Source organism: Xiphophorus hellerii, chromosome 15 (assembly GCF_003331165.1).
Source record: "Xiphophorus hellerii strain 12219 chromosome 15, Xiphophorus_hellerii-4.1, whole genome shotgun sequence".
NCBI lineage: Eukaryota > Metazoa > Chordata > Actinopteri > Cyprinodontiformes > Poeciliidae > Xiphophorus > Xiphophorus hellerii.
Genome location: NC_045686.1, coordinates 1,614,259 through 1,631,210, shown reverse-complemented (window position 1 = coordinate 1,631,210; position 16,952 = coordinate 1,614,259). Strand labels below are relative to the sequence as shown.

General features: G+C 35.1%; 1 protein-coding gene across 2 annotated transcripts in view; it reads left to right on the top strand.

Moving 5' to 3' along the window:
- The window catches only part of scara5 (scavenger receptor class A, member 5 (putative)), a 74,883-nt gene that overhangs the window by 3,764 nt on the left and 54,167 nt on the right, over positions 1-16,952 (top strand). Inside the window, exons 2-3 of one of the 2 annotated variants that reach the window (XM_032586190.1) lie at positions 5,556-5,673; positions 10,781-10,909. In XM_032586190.1, the coding sequence (XP_032442081.1) occupies positions 5,562-5,673; positions 10,781-10,909 (241 nt within the window). In that variant the 5' untranslated portion in view covers positions 5,556-5,561. Of the gene's footprint in view, positions 1-5,550; positions 5,674-10,780; positions 10,910-16,952 lie in introns of both variants that reach the window. The other variant, XM_032586189.1, reaches the window with a different exon arrangement.

Below are 16,952 nucleotides of genomic sequence, written 5' to 3'. Positions count from 1 at the left end.
CCTGACTAAGCGCTTTTTAACCACTTTCTCAAACACAGAGTGAGTTCACAGCCACAACTCCCGACTCTCATTTCATCTCTGTCACTGCCTTTCTGTCCTCTGTCCTTTCTGTTTGTTTTATGTTCTTCCACTTCACTTCTGTTTGATTTAGACTGAGCGCGGCGTGGGAAAGTCTGCGGGCCGAACATGATTTACCGACACTAAACAGTATGAGAATTTTGTTAAAACGTCGGATAAAATCTGGACAAATAAACTGTTAAAAGTCAGAGTGCTTTTGATAACAGACTCAACTCATTGCTCATTGCTGGGAATGATAAACAGTGAAAGAGGCGTGTTATGCTTCCTATTTAACATGAAGTTATTGACTTTATCAAAACAGAACATATTGTCATATCATTTTGAAGTCATACTGGTGCATTTCAGTAAATAATATTAAAAAATGTCTTATTTTTGTAACTCCATTAATTTATTTCTGTTTCTTTACTGATTATGGCTTAGAGCTAATAAATTCAGCTTCTGATAAAATCAGAACGCATAAAATTTAGAGCACAGGAAGACCTTAGCTGCGTTTGCATTGACTGCAGTATTGTGCAAATTGCAATTATGAAAATAAATTTGCTTAATGGAAACTGCAATTTTGAAAACTTTCTTGTTTTTGATAAAAGGTTTTTACACCAGGACGAGGTGTTTCTGGCTGTATTGAAATGAGTGTTTTTCATCATTGCTGGGAATGAATTAGATCTTTTGCTTCCTATTTAGCATGAAGTTTATTGATGAATTATTTTTAATTATGAAATGATACTTTCATCCGTTACTCAGTAATTTTACCAAATCGGATGGATACTTTTTACTTTTGAGTAAAAATATATTGAAGTACCTCTACTCTTATTTGAGTATATGAATGAATGAATGAACGAATGAATGAATGAAAAACAAACATACTTTAACCAAAACTTCAACGTTTTTTAAGTTTTATATTGAAAGCAACTGATTTTAAAACATTTTCTTTTGCCTGATTTTGTTAGTTTTTGTCACTGATATGAATTATTGTCCTTAAAATACCAAAATTTCCACTTAGCTTTATACTTTGGTGCGTCTAATGTAGTTTTTAAATATTAAATGATTGATCATTTGATCAGTTACTCGATACTTTTTGCCAAATACTTTTTTACTCTGGATGGCTACTTTTTATTTTTGAATAAAAATATGTTGAGAGAAGTGGTGCTACTCCTACTTGAGTACAATCTTTGTCTACCTAACTCACTCATTCCGTGGTTACCTAGCAACTCACTCATTCTTTGGTTACCTAGCAACACCCTGTTAAGTAGTGCTAGTCTTACTTGAGTACAATTTTCTCTACCCACCTGTGGCTAAAATGAAAACAGTTAAAGTGTAACTGTTTTTGGCTTTTCTGTTGCTATTGTGGCTGATAAAGTTAAAATGAGGAATTTATCGACTAAATCGTGTTAAAGCTATCGGTCCGCCTCCTGTTGACAGGTTTGCTGTTGGTTTTTACCGTTTTAAAAGGTTGCACTTATGGCTTCTCCATTTGTACCAACATGTAGAGCTTATAAGTTGTGTCAGCAGCTGGTTTCCACTCAAACTGCTCACCACTGTAATCCCAATGACGAAAGTGGAGACGAAATTAGTCTTTTAATGCATGAAAAAGATCCGTTTCCTGTGAGCAGCAGGTGGAGAAATTCATCTGCTCTGCACAGCATTAAGTGAGTTTAGAAAATGAGTCAATCAATGTATTAAAGCATGTATTTGCTTTCAAGGCAAATAAATTCACTAATTTTGCTATTACAAAGAGTGCAGTGCCTTAGAGTTAGTGTCTAACATATATAATAAATGTTTGCAGGGTTCACAGAATAATGTATATCTTTTTATGTGTGAATTCTGTAGCTATTCACACTATTGAGTTCCACTTTTCTGGTTGCTCCGTAAATTTCGCCATGCTTCTTCTCCTGCATACTTTGTGCTATTTTCACCATTCAACTTTTATACTATTCAGCTTGCTCTCCTAATGCCGGCTATATCTCTTGGTATTCATAATCTTCATACTTTTTATAATATTCTGCTTTTTATGAATTTTTCACCCCATGGGGGAAACTGCTTCATCCTGTGGCAGAATTGAGAATTACAATATAAAATGTCCGTTGTGTTTCACAGTGGATGTTTAGGTGGAATTTTTCCATTATTCAAAAGCTTTTACTCAGTTTTTCTGTTATAATAATCCCATTTTGGCACTTTGCAGGATTATAATTTGTTCTGGTGCGTCTGCCTATTTCTTGCATTTCTGCAAGTCTTCAGCAGTTGATTTCAAACGTTTTGGCATCTTCAACAAAAGCATTCAGCATTCACTCTTGCATTTTTGCAGGAAATGCACACTTTCTAGTTATCATCTGTAGAACTATATTCCCCTCTATGTTTGTTGAAATACTGTATTTAGCCCCGTTGGAGAGTTATTGCCGATTATCCTCAGGACGGTCTGTAAATCTTTGGTCCTTTTCCATCAAGTTTTAACCAGAAAAAAAAAAATTGTTGGGAAATTTTATCAGATGAGATCACAAGTGAACAGGACTTCCTAAGCTGGTACAAGGCTTAGTTAAAGTTACACAGTTAAAAATTTGCAGCAATAGTTTGGGTTAAAACGTCTGATCCTGTTTTAAGATGAAATTGTGCATGAGCAACAATTGATGTGAACAAATCACACCAGCAGGAGCTTAAATAAAGATTCGCAACACCCAACTTTTATTTGGGAGTTCATTTCTGGGTATTGGCTAGTACATTTGCATATTAGCTAAATATTTAGTTTGAAGCTAACTATTTTGCTAGTTAGCTAAATTATAAGCTTCAAATGAAATATTGAGCTCAGATCAACATATTTAGCTTGCCAACAAAATATTTAGCTAATATGCAAATCTAGTTGCTGGTTCCCGGTAGTGAGCTACCAAAATAAAAGTTGGGTGTTGTGAATCTTTATTTAAACTCCTGCTAGCATGATAAATATTTTATTTGGAGCTAAATATTTAGCTTGCTAACTGAGCCTGTAAATTCAAACTAAATATTTAGCTCAAAAGTACATATTTAACTCTGTCCTAAATACTTAGCTTGATAACTAAATATTTAGTTATGGTTTGTAAACTAAATAGTTAGCTTGCTAAGTAAATATTTAGTTAGAGTCAGAGCTAAATATTTACCTTCAAACTAAATATTTAGCTGCAACCTAAATGTTTATTTTGTAAACTAAATATTTAACTTGGTAACTAGATGTTTAGCTTTAAAATTATATTTAACTCTGACCTGAATATTTGGTTCATGAGCTAAATATTCAGTTTGATAACAAAGTAAAATTTACTTAAAGTTGAAGCTAAGCATTTAGTTTCAAACTAAATATTTAGCTTGGACTTAAATATTTATTTTGTAAACTAAATATTTAACTTGCTAAGTATTTATCTTCAAACTAAACAATTACCTCTGACCTAAATGTTTAGTTTATAAGCTAAATATTTAGCTTGCTAACAAGTATTTAACTTCAAACTAAATATTTAGCTCAGACGTAAATATTTAGCTAAAAGCTAAATATTTTGTAATTAAATATTTAGTTTGAAACTGTGACATGTATAAAAGATTGTAAAAATATGGCATTGAGAAATGAACCACAATTTTTGTCTTTTATGACAAGCTAAATTCCCCAAATTATTGCTGATAATTTCTGACTGCTTAACTTTACAAATGGCCGCCCACACCACCTCTGATGTGACGTAATATTGTTAGCGGTAGCCGCCATGCTTCACATTCCTTCCTCCTGGTTGCTATGAAAGGTAAATCACTCTTTGACCGACTTCTCTGCTCGTTTAAATGTGATTTCATTCAGGTTTTATATCTACTGAAGAGCCAAGCAGATGGATTGGAGCTAATCTGCAGCTAGCGTCCAACCAAACTGGCAGAAGGACAAATTGCTCAACTCTGGGTTAGAGACAGATACAGTTTTTACTGCACCAGGATTTCCTTCTGTTTGCTTATGTTGGACTTTTCGGTGTGAGTCTGAAAGTTTGTTGTAGTTTGAACTGAGTAGTGATGATGAGAGCTTTCACAGATGGCCTATCACATTAGCCTCTGCAGAGGGTAATGAAGAAGAAAAACAAGAAGCTGCACATGATTAAACATGCTCATAAAAAGCAAAATACACCTGTAAGGTATTTACATATTTTTAAAAAACACATATTTTTCCTTTAATTTTGCATGAAAATATTTAAATTTGATTTTAATGTTTTATTTAACTGAATTTTAACTTTAAATCCTCAATTTATAGAACACCGGCTGCTAAAATTAATGCTAAATAACATTCAGCATTTAAAATGGCTTATTGTTTTAAATGGATTTCAGTTTAGTGAAAATACAGGGAATGATGCTTCAAGGTAAATAGAATGTAATCATTTTAAATCAATAAATTAAGTTTATTTGTGTTGCAAATTTCAGCAACAAGGCATTTTAAAGTGCTTTACATCAAAAAAACACAAAAATACAGTCATAAAACACACAAGTTCAGTACTTTGTTTTCATAACAAACACATTCAGGTTCACTGAATTTATGAAATCAAGTTGGTGGTTAAAATCAGTCCAGCAGTTTCTGCCCCTAAACATTAAATAAAATATAATAAACAACCATAAACAAACTACAGAGCAATAGCTCCCAATGAGCAGTTAGCAGCAGTTAGCATTTGTAAAGTTATAGCTAAAATGCACAACCTTAATAATAACAGTTAAAAATGTTCAAAACATACCAAAATTACTCATGAAATACTGTATGACTACATTTGTCTAGAATATATGTTAAGATATAATATTTGTAAAGAAAACACAGAGCTGATCCTAATACCACCGTTACAGAACGGCAACAGCAAAAAGGGGGCGGAGCTGTCAGTTACTGGTTGCTATGGTAACCACCAACTGCCAAGAGCAGCGTAACAAAACTTAAAACACCAATAAATGTCTGGAGAAACAACTACTTGACTAAACAAAATAACATCAAAGAATAAATAAACACATTTTGACAAACTTCACATCTAAAATATTGTTAAAGTAAAACCCTGATGCACATAAACAAAGTTTGACATCTCTGCTCTAAAATAATAAGCACACATAAAAGTTTGTTTTCAGAATAAGTGGGAATTACTTAATTTTTTTGTTAGTTTTTTACTATTTCCACACTACAAAAACTCAAAATTTTGCCATTAAATTTGGATCTAGTTGCTAGTTCACGTAAGAGAAAAATGACTTACAAGATAGGAGCTTCTTTTCATTGGCAGATAATTTTACTTATTTACTTATTTTTTCCCTTGTTATAAATGAAATAAACCATTTTAAGAAATTATTGACTTAAAACAAGCTGAAAAGTTACTTATAAGTCATTTTTTCTTTCATTTTAAGTTTACTAAGATACATGCACCAGCAACCAGACCAGAATTTAATGGCAGGATTCTGTGTTTTTGCAGTGTAGGTTATAGGAGGTGTTTTAACTGACTCATATTATTGTTTCTTTAGTTTAGGAGGGGATGGAAAACAAAGCCATGTATCTGAGCACAAATGAGGAAAGAGAGAGCAGCTCCATGTATGAGGAAGTCTACGATGGACACAACTTGTCCAAACTCAACCTTTGTGATGAAGGTAAGAAACTTTATATTCTATCAAAATTATAGAAATTACTTAATAATTGGAAATGGGTGAGATTAATTTATCTCTGCTTTTAACGATAAGGTATTTTCTTTGAGTTTCATTAGGAGATTTTTTTAACTTTGTGATTTGGGAGAAGAAAACCCACCCTCATCATCTAACTCAGATGAAGTCCAAGTTTAAAACTGCTGGAAAAAAGACGGTGATGCGATCATGTTCTTGGCATTTGGTCCTCCTCTGGCTCTGGTCATCTAAATGTCCAGAAATGACATCTGTATTTGTGAGGCGAGGTGCAGCTGAACGAACTCACAGATTTAATATTCTCAGGTTTCACCCTGCAGCTTGGCCGGTTTGCTGGGAAAGTTTGAGTTAACATCAACTGGAGAACTTGTTGGCATTCATTTCAGTTTATTCAGATAACAAACTGAAAGCTAAAGTCACAAAGAAACATATTTTCTTTACACTAAGTAAGGAGTGACTAAACTTTGAGTCAAAAGTATTTGTGGGTTAAAAATCAAGTAAATAAAGTTGCCTTTTCTTTTTATCTCATTCATTATAGACCCAAAAGAAGGATTTTGGATGTTTTTTGTATTAAAATAAATGTATCTAGTTTTTACCTTTTTTGGCTCAATTGAACAAATTATTTTCAGTGTGACAACTGGGTCACTTTTTTCAGAACATTTGCTATGTTTAGCCAAATTTAATAAAGCAGAAAAAGCTGATTTGTGTGCAGCAAAGGGGACTTTTTAGTAAAAGTTTCTGGCTAAACGTTTGTTCTAAATGCTTAATTATAAAAAGATTTGTGTTGTACTAAACATTTTCCATTGTAAGAAAATTCTGTCAGTAATAATTTTACCCTGATTGCAAATAAAAAAACGCATCAAGCACCTATGCTGGACGGGTACAATTTGCAATCAAAGGGCCACAAATGTCCCCTGGGCCACAGGTTGGAAACCCTTCACTAAATATTCTCCATCTGGGCTATACAAGTAGTTAAACTTATGATGTCACCTTTCAGTTAGCTAAATGTCTGACTTAGTTACTTATTTACAGTGAAGTGAAAATGTATTTGCCACCTTTTTGTCTTTTCATAACACTCTCAGCATCTATCTAACTTTTAAATTCAGTAAAGATAACTTGAGTAAATATTTTAGAAATCACAATTTGTGTTTCTTAGACCTTTCCAAACCAGGCTGGTTCAGTGTGTTTCAGCTAAAATTGGTGTTCATGATATGAAAATAAGAAGCAGATGGTGAAAATGATCCCAATGCCAAAGCCACTTCTGATTCAAAAGACCACGAAGGCCCGTCTCTCTTTTGCTAATAAAACATCTTGATCAACCTTCAGAGTTTTATAAAAATATTGTGTGGACTGACAGACTAAACGTGAACTTTATGGAAGGTGTGTGTGAAAAAGCAAAACACAAAACCTTACTGAGTTTCTAGTGCAAATATCTTGGTTCACCTATAATGAGACAAAACTAACAAGTAACTTTTCAGGAAGATATAGCAGATTGTTTGAAGTCAATAATTTTTTAATATTGAGGAGAAAGTTTCCAGATAATTTCACTTATAACATGATATTTTTTCCCATGTTTTTAGTGAAAAATCTCCCAATGTAACTAGCACTGGGTTGCTAGGTGACAGGCTTTGACTTGGCTGTTGTTGCTAGGTAACGGCGCCAGCGGAACTAGAACTTTTTCATCAGCATTAAGAGTTTATTGACTTAAAACAAGCTCCTATATCTTCTTGAAAATTAACTTGTAAGTTAGTTTGTCTTATTTGCAGTAGAAACTAGACTATAATTACTTGGTAAGATTCTGTGTTTTTGCAGTGAACACAAGAAATCAGGAAACAGTTGATGGAAGAGATTAAAAAATACAGTTAACATGTATAACAACATACATGATCTAAGATTTATGACAAATTTCAAAAGTAGTGATTTACAGTAATCATTTAAAATTAGAAGTAAAAACCAATTAAATTCTTAAGAAATAAACTTGAAAACATTGGTTAATTTAAAAATGATTCACTATATGAGCATGGTTTTGATTATCTAGTATCTATTGAGTTACTTCCTGAAAGAGTTAAATGATTTCTTAGTTCTAATTTCTAGTTTTTGGAGTGGCTTAGTCCAGTACTGGACTTAAGTCCCAGTAAGATGCTTTAGCATGACCTGAACCAGGCCATCCAAGCTAAGAAAAGAAATAAATCAAATAAAATGGAGAAATCTTCCACTGAACTGTAAATGAATCATTCCTAGTTTTTGCAGTCTTTCAGTTGTTGATTTAGGTGGTAATTATGTTGTTGCATAGCGCCACATTGGTATGCATATATTTATTCTCCGTAATAAATTACATCATTATTAGGAATAATATAACTGTAATCCGATATCAAAGGTAATTTAATGATCAGAGACATTTAAGCGTGACAGAAAAATGAAAGAAATAGAAGAAATCCATTAGCAAATACAAATCCAGCTGTGCCAGTGCTAAATAAAAATGCTTATTAAAAGATTTTCAATTTATGGGTCGAAGAAAAAAGCAGCATAAATGAGGTAATTTTCTGGATGAAAAACAGGCCGATTAATTTTAAGTGTTTATGCAAAGAGCACAACCCTGCCTCCCTGCTCTTAGTTTGTTATATAACACTGGAAGTGAAGGAATACGGTGCCGACATAAATCAGAAGTCCGAGATGCCCTAAACTCTTAAAACTTTAACTGCACACGTGAGTTTCTCCTGAGGTGGCTGCTGCTTTTACTTTCCGCTCTATCTGCATGGTTACGATGCTTTTCTTCCTACAGTTTTTGTTTCTAAGACTGGCCTGTTAAAAATGAAGAATCTACGGAAGGCAATAAGGGTCAATAAAAAAAGAATTCTGACTTTTTTCTTTGTTTTACAGAATTTTGACTTAAGCTCAACATTTAAACTGTAATCTCAGAATTTTGACTTAAATCTCAGAATTTCAGCTTTAATCTCAGAATTTTAACTTTAATCTCAGAATTCTGACTTTAATCTCACAATGTTGACCTTAAGCTCAACATTTTCACTGTAAACTCAGAATTTTGACTTTTTTCTGAATTCTGACTTTAAACTCAGAAGTCTAAATCTCTGCCAAAATCCAAATAAATACCGAAACATTCTTGGGTATCTAAATTATGTTAGAATATGAAAATAATCACACATCTGTTTCTTAATTGTTATTGGTAGATTTGAGATTTAAGACCTGATTTGCCTGATGGTGCATAATTAATTTAAACAATTTTGATTCTGATTTAAAAATCTGAATTCTGGGGCGTACTGTGGTGGTGCAGGGGGTTAGTAACGTTTGGAGGCGGACGTCGGGGGTTCGACTCCCGGTCCCGGCAACCTTTGCTGCATGTCTTCCCCCCTCTCCTCGCCCTCCTTCCTGTCTGCCTACTGTCACAAAAAATCCTAATCCGTTTCTGTAAGAAGCCGACCAGCGTGTTGTTTGTACATTCCAGCCATGTGACTAACACACGTCTCAGCCAGCTGTGTTTGTCTTACGCCGTGGCTGCGCGTGCTCTTCATCACAGAGGGGAAAGTTAACGTGTGTGTGCATCAACACCAGTCCACCAGCATCCGTTGATGGATTGCCATGGCCCTGTTTTTATTTTAAAAAACAGGGCCATGTCATAATTACGGACACAGATGACCGTAATTGTGACCGTATGAAATCCCAGCGGAGGCCATCTTTACGACAATGCCACTTGTTTTCACAACACATTGCACTACAAAAGCACAAAATCATACCAAGTATTTTTTAGTCTCGTTTTTAATTCTGTTTTCTACTTAATGAAAACATTGCAAATGCAAAATTGTGTTTTTCGACATTAGTAGAATATCGACAATGTTTTGTGCACATTTGCAATGGAAATGCAGCTTATGCATTCAATCTGCTTTTAATCTTTCTTCAAATAAAGCAAGTCAAACTTCTTTATAAAGCAAATCTGGTACAAACTCTTTGAGATCCAATTATTCCAACTTTAAGCTCCAATAAAGAATTTCTTCAGTCAGATAAACATGTGCAGTTCTGTGCATGATTTCACTTTAGAGAGGAAAAGTCTGAGTCCGGTTCTAGTTGCAGATGAAGAATGTGATTCCATAAGAAGGTTTGAAACTGATTCATCTTCTTGACCCGAGGCGAGCGTTTCCATCAACGCCGCGTCCCGCCCAGCCGTCCAACACAGACACAGAAACAGCTTTTCCATAATTCACCGTAATCACCGTGTCACTTTTATCAAGCCTGCGTCTGACCCGGAGAGGACGGTTAATAATGGCTCCTCAGTGAGTGTGTGCAGTTCATGCAGCAGGATTTGATGCTGGTTGTGAAGTAATGCAGAGATTTTGTCAGAAGATGAAGATCGTGGTTGTAGTTTTGTTTACAAACCAGCGAGTGGATCGCCTCGTGTTGCTTCGTTTCCTGTGATGGAAATGTAGCCCCTTATAGTCAGAGCTGGGTAGTAACTAGTTACATTTGCTCAGTTACATTTACTAGAGTAACTTTTGTACTTTTTACTTTTACTTGAGTAACTTTATTACGAAGTATTGCTACTCTTAACTTGAGTGGCATTCATGGATTTTGTACCTATTGAATGAAAAACAAACATGTTTTAACCAAAAATGCACCAGAATCAGACAGTTTTTGTTAAAGTTTCATACGTTTTTATTGAAAGAAACTAATTTGAAATTTGTTTTTGCCTGATTTTGTTATTTTTGTTACTTATCTGAATAACCAAAATGTCCACTTTACTTTATATTTTGGTTCATCTCATTATTAAATTTTTAAATATTAAATGATGATTTGATCAGTTACTCAGTACTTTTTACCAAATATTTTTACTTGAGTAATTTGTTTGGATGGTTACTTTGTACTTTTACTAAAAGTAAAAATATGTTGAAGTAGTGCTAACTTTACTTGAGTACATTTTTCACGTTTTATGCCCACCTCTGCGTATAGTCAAAAATGTTGCAATAAATTTCTATAACTAGTCATTTTTCAGCTGCAAACCAGCAGTAGATTTCTATGTCGTCTTAATCTGAAAGTGCAAAATATTTTTCAACGTTTGTTTTTGTTTTAGTGTGCGCAAAGCGCCGCAGGAAGCAGGACCAGCACTGCAGTCTCCTGAACTCCCTGTCTGCCATCAAATATGCGATTGTGTCCTTGTACGTCCTGGTTCTGCTGACCATCTTTGGACTCTGCTTGGCAGGTAGGGTGAGCATTATGATGTGGGGAAGATGGCTAGAGTTGACTGTAAGATGAGTGAAGAAAAATATCAGGAGATTCTGGAAGAAAAACCTTGTTAAGGCTGCAAAAGATGTGAGACAGAGTTGGAGTTTCACCTTCTATCAGGACTTTTTCTTAAAATATTCAGCCAGAGCTACAGTAGAATTGTTTAGATTTAGATTTAGATACTCGTATGTTAGAATGGCCCTGTCAAAGTTTAGTCCTAAATACAATCATGGGAAGACTTAAAGGTGACCTATTGTGCTGCCTTGAACAGCTTAGTATTGGTCTTTGGTCTATACTAAACATGTCCACTTTTTATTTGCACAAAATCATTTTTAGATAGTCAGATTCTTTTGTAAGTTATCCCTACTTTGAACTCCTGTTTCTTTAACTTCAAATAATCTGCTGCTGGCCACGACCCCGGTTCAATGTTTACACTCACACCTTGAAATGGCTGCAAATGGATGCACAATTGCACAACCGTACATCTTTGAAAAGCAAAAGTAGAGCCTCCTGCACAGCCAACAAACATGCAGTAAGTGGTTTCTGGATGTTAAGTCAACAACAAAACACTGTTCTTTTCCAGCAGCCACTGTACAGCTCATAGTACGGTAAAACCAGCTGACCGAATGTGCTGGAGCTCCGCTTGGGTTGCTAGGTAACCGCACAGTGCCTGTCGATTGTGACTCAACAATGGGGAAGTTTTTGAAACGACTCATTTTCCAGACACCAAAAAACATTGCCAAAAACAAAAGGCTGACTGAGTACAGCGGTAAAACCAGCAGGCCAAATGTCAGCTGTCGATTGGGTTGCTAGGTGACAGGCTGGGCTGGCTGGGGTTGCTAGGTAACGTCACATTCTGGAGGTTTTTTGAAACGACTCATTTTCCAGATACCAAAAACCATTAACTTATTGCCAAATAACAGCTAGGTGCTTTTTTAAAGCAGTCAGTAGACACTCAAATAGAAGTATAAAAACATGCAAAATGTGAATTTTACGTAACGGGTTCTCTTTAAACGTCGTGGTTCACATTTGCTTATCATCCAGTCTAACTGAGTTTAAGGTATTTTGCATAGAAATACAGAAAATTCAATTGGAGAAACAATCCTTATTTTAAACCCCTAAAATCATGTTTCATGAGTTTGAAAATTAACACTGAACAAGTCTGAGAGGCTTGATCACTTTTGCAAGGTGCTGTATCACACCCCTGGATCTCTTGCGAAGTTTCCTGTCTGGACGGTGCGTTCATGTTCATGCATATTTACAGTGCTGGGATCTGCTGCCAAGCCTAAGCAGCTCAGTTTCTTGGTTTTAAATCTGACTCAGTTGGATCCCAAATGGGTAATTTTTTAAACGTGCTGCTTCACATGAATCCCTTACAAGGCCGCATTCTTTACAAAATGCTGGACAGATACCTCAGTCAGTATATCTTTGCTGTTGGGTTAACTTGTTGGAAAAGATGAATCTGTGAAACAAACCCGATCCTGACGACTGCGTTTAGTTTATCACGACTCCCTCCAAGAGAAATAAAAAAGATTTAAAATATTTGGTTGGGACGGCGTGTGCGTGTTGAAGGAACATGATGTCTTCTTATTGCTCTTTAAGGGCTTCATGCGTAACATCAGCCGCTGGTATGAACTGGGTGCTATCACACCTTTGAAATCATGTTCTCTGAAACCTGTTTTTATTTTTCAGATTTACTGTTGAGAGTTCAACTGTAGCAAATAAATAGAAGGCTGAAAGTGCAACTGGTGTTGAATATTTTCTGACTTCAATACCAAATTTTACAGGTTTTTGAACTGTTGTACACCACCATTAATTTGATTAATCGTGATTAATCGATTATTGAAATAATCAGCGTCTAGTTTAGTAATTGATTAATTGTTAAGTGGAGTACATAGACTGAGAAAAGTCCATTTGCTAAACAATCAACACACACAGAGCAGTAATTCAGCCAAAACTGTACAAAAAAATTATATTTATTGCATCTAAGATGATAAAAAAAACTTTCTCTATACATTTTTAGTTGCAGATGCATCTGTTGCTACAAATGATCAACTATAAACTAAAGGAATATGTATGTTGTGGCATTTTATGCAATCATTTTTTATTTTCATATTTAAAAATGAGTTACATTTGGTTATTTGCATCTTTTAATGCATTTCTAATATTGAGCAATAAAAGCTTTAGTGGTTAATGGAAAAATCTGCAGAATTTGACTATTTTAAGCTGATTAATCGATTGAATAATTGATTACTAGAATAATCATTAGCTTCAGCCCTAGAAATCTTTCATTTCCGATCTACAAGGTAGTTAGCTTACAATAATAAGGATGTGAAATGAGCTACTTAACAGTTCTTAAACTTGCAAAAACAAAAATGTACACAAAAATACTTTTAAAGCTAAAAAAAAAAGTACAATCTAGACGTTCATCCTGAGAAAAATCTTTGAATTTCAAATCGGGACGTGAATCAAATTGAGCATCTTTGAGGAAATAGAAACATCTGTGCGGTGCAGTCTGATTACTCTTGACCTTTTCAATCAAGGGAGAAACTCAGAAGTTAAAGAATGCCAAGTCTTTGATCCAAACATGGAAACATTTTAGTTTTCAAGTTTTGAAAGTTTTCCAAAAGCTCTTAAAAACATTGTTTTCCTTTGCTTTGTTTGTAGAAGAATTGTTTTCAGATTGATGACAAAAACAATAAAGGAAGACATGTTAACACAACCCTGAAAAGCAACTTTTGAGTGTGAAAACTTTCCACTGGGGCTGCACATCGTGTGACAAAGCAGGTTAGCCATTCACTTACTATCCAAACAAACGTCTCGTTTCAAAAAGCTCGAATTGGAAGACGTTTTCCCTTCAAACATCACATCTCTGTTGTTGGCCCAAAAAGAACGAAACTCTGCAGTGGAAATTTGGACATGGTGGGTTATGGAAATTAGAATTAGCTGTTGTTATTTCATATCACTCAGTCCGGTAATAAATTCCCATGTCATCAGAGCTGACACTGCATCGCTTTTGGATTGATTTAAAAAGAGAAGAAAAAAAATCCCTGGAATGAGACGCCAAATGAGAACAACGTTGGAGGTGAATCAGACTCAACGGTTCTGATTCTGCAAAACCCACTGTGGCCTCCTTATTGGTTCTTCCATTATAAAACACACAGTGGGAAAAATCTGAAAACATGTTGCCTTCAGGCCTGCATGATGGTGGAAGAATCAAACACTTACATTAATTCTTATTTCAGTAATAATCTATATAAAGTAAAATTGACGTTTTTGATCTTGGCTTCATGTTTTTATGTTATTTTCTCATCAAAAACAAACCTGGAGTGTCACTTTGATTCTTTCATACATGTTTGAGAAATCCTATAATCTCTATGGCAACCATTCAGCTCTCCAAAATGCCTGGCTGGACCTAGCTCTGCCTTTGAGGCATAGCTCCTCCCCCTCTCTGCTCCTTCAGACTAGCCAGCAGCAATTAGCAAACACCTGGTGGAACTACGGAGCTCATTACATGAGCTACTTCTCAGTGAAATCGTTGTTAAAGGGTTAATAGAGGAGCCATGTTGTGATGACTTCCTGAAGGCGGAGCTTCAGAAAGAGCAGGACTTTCTTAAAGAGACAGAGGCCTATGGGCGGCCATTTATTTCTTGGCATGACAAGAATTTTGATTTACCGTTGACACAATAATTTCCAAAACTGATAGTTTTACTATTTTCTCCACTGTTTGTCCAATGAAACTATGAATACATTTGAAAATGTGATTAAATACTGTTATTCTGAGCAGTTTGGTGATATAAATCAAAAACATTTCATGTGACTGTTGTCCTAAAGAAGTGTGTTACAAATGTTTTCCAAGAGCATTATTTGTGCTTGTGTGGCAGTTACTGTTGTGTCATACTTTCACAGCCTTACATTCACCTAAAAACAAAGTAATGTCACTTTTATCTTTATGAAAAGTTTTAAGTCCCTAACGCCCAGAGGCCCAATTTCAAGGCGTTAAATCAGGAAGTAAAATTTTAAATCAGATTTGATACATATAGCATTTTTATAACAACTGAAGGTGACATATTCACTTGATTGTGTTATAAAATGGCACTATGTGCCTGGAAAACACATCTTACTGCCCCTTTAAGGCTTCTCCTTGAGCCTGTTTTAGAAAAGCGGCCCAGCCAGGCTTTTCTTAAGTTAAATACCTACCATCCAAAACCTAAGTGGCTCCAGAGTAGCTGCGCCGGAGGCCCCCTGCGCCGTACACACACACACTTATTCACGCCCACGAGTGCACCCACAAACACACCCAGTGTTCAGAGGTGAAGCACTCAGCTCCATGCCTTCACATCCTGCCTCCTTTCCAGCCCTTATGCAGCCTTCTTGGCCTCCCTTTTAGCTCATTCAGGCTCACTGATTTGATTTTTTTAAAGAGATTATAGACTGATTTTAGGCTGGAGACATCTGCGTTTATGACGTAAATAACACAGTTTCCTCTGCATCAGCACATCTGATCCCAAATCTTAGTGTTGGATAGACAGAGAAATGTAAAAATAAAGATGAAAGAATCAAAGAATCCTTTATTCCCTCATCAGGAAGTTAATAGACGCTGATCTGTCCATTCTCAGTCTGCAGGTTTCTTTCTGTAGAAAGCTAGTAAGTTTCTGAGGTTAATCAGAAACGAAGAAAAGCTTTCCTGTTTTTATCAACTCAATGTGGCCTTTTGGTGAAAGCTTTGGATGTGTTTTTGTTTCTGACTCACAAACATCAAAATGCAGTTTATTATTTTAAGAAAATGCAGAGTTTCAGTCTCTGGAAGCCAAAAGAGAAGCGTGACGTTCAGCTTTAGTGCTGGGTCTGGTTCAAGTTAAGTTTGATGGATTCCTGGATGCTACATAGATGATCAAATCCAAAGTTGTTCAGTTATTTGCAATAAGTAATGGATATGTTTGACAAAATTTTGTTACTTTGAATGACAATAATAACTTCATCCCTCTGAGGTGCTGCTGAATTTATGTTAAACCGTTTTATAACCTTGAAAAGCTTTAAATGACACAATGCATTTCCTCAAATCTACATCAGGTTTTAAATCAATCAGCTCTCTCAGAAATTACATTTAGGACGCTGTTGTCTCTCTTATTGTTGTTTTTTTCAATAAAGCAACAAGTATTTTATCACAACTGCAGCTTTGGCAGGTTAGCCTTCCTGAATTATCTAATTATTTCAACCTGATTACGCTTTGTTTTGATAGAACTTGTTGATAATTAAGCCGGTTGTGTCTTTCAGTGTTTTTCCATGTGCAGTCAACTTACAGAGAAAGTCATTTTCCTGCTTTGCTTTGAACGCCATAAATGTGAATGACTACTATTTCAGCTGCTTTCAGCTTAAAAGTTGCCAACGTTTCTGCCTCCAACTTTACATTTACACCAGTGAGTTGAAAACTAGTAGATGGAAATGGCAAAATACCATTTGCAATTTGACCTAAATAATTTGTACACTGTAAAAAGTCTTAAAATTAGCAAATGAATCCACAAGCGTTTTAAATTTCTAGCCTAAATTTGTGCTATTTAAATAGATTAAAGCCCAACTGTCATAATAAACCAACTTTATTGAATGATTTTTAGTTCAAATCTTCACTCCTGTTCTGGATTTCCCTGTTATCCGGTCGCTCTAAGCAGTGTAATACATTTTAACCTCTGTTTTCTTTTTAGTTATGAATCCCACGAGTCTATTGGTGTGGTTTATTCTCATGGCACAAAATCTCTTAAATTAAAATTAGCTTCACTTAAGATCCAAATGTGTTAATCAGAAACATTTTATTTCCCTTATTAGACAGCGGATGTTGTTAAAAGAAGACCTGAAAGTTTATTACCAGGAGTTAGTATTTTTATCTATTCCATGTGCAAAGAATTAAGGGACTTTTGAGAATATCTTTGGCAAACACTGCTTCAAATAACTTGTTAAGTCAGGTTTTATAATAACAGGATGTGTAAAAAAAACTAAACACACACAGTTAACAGCAGAAAGTG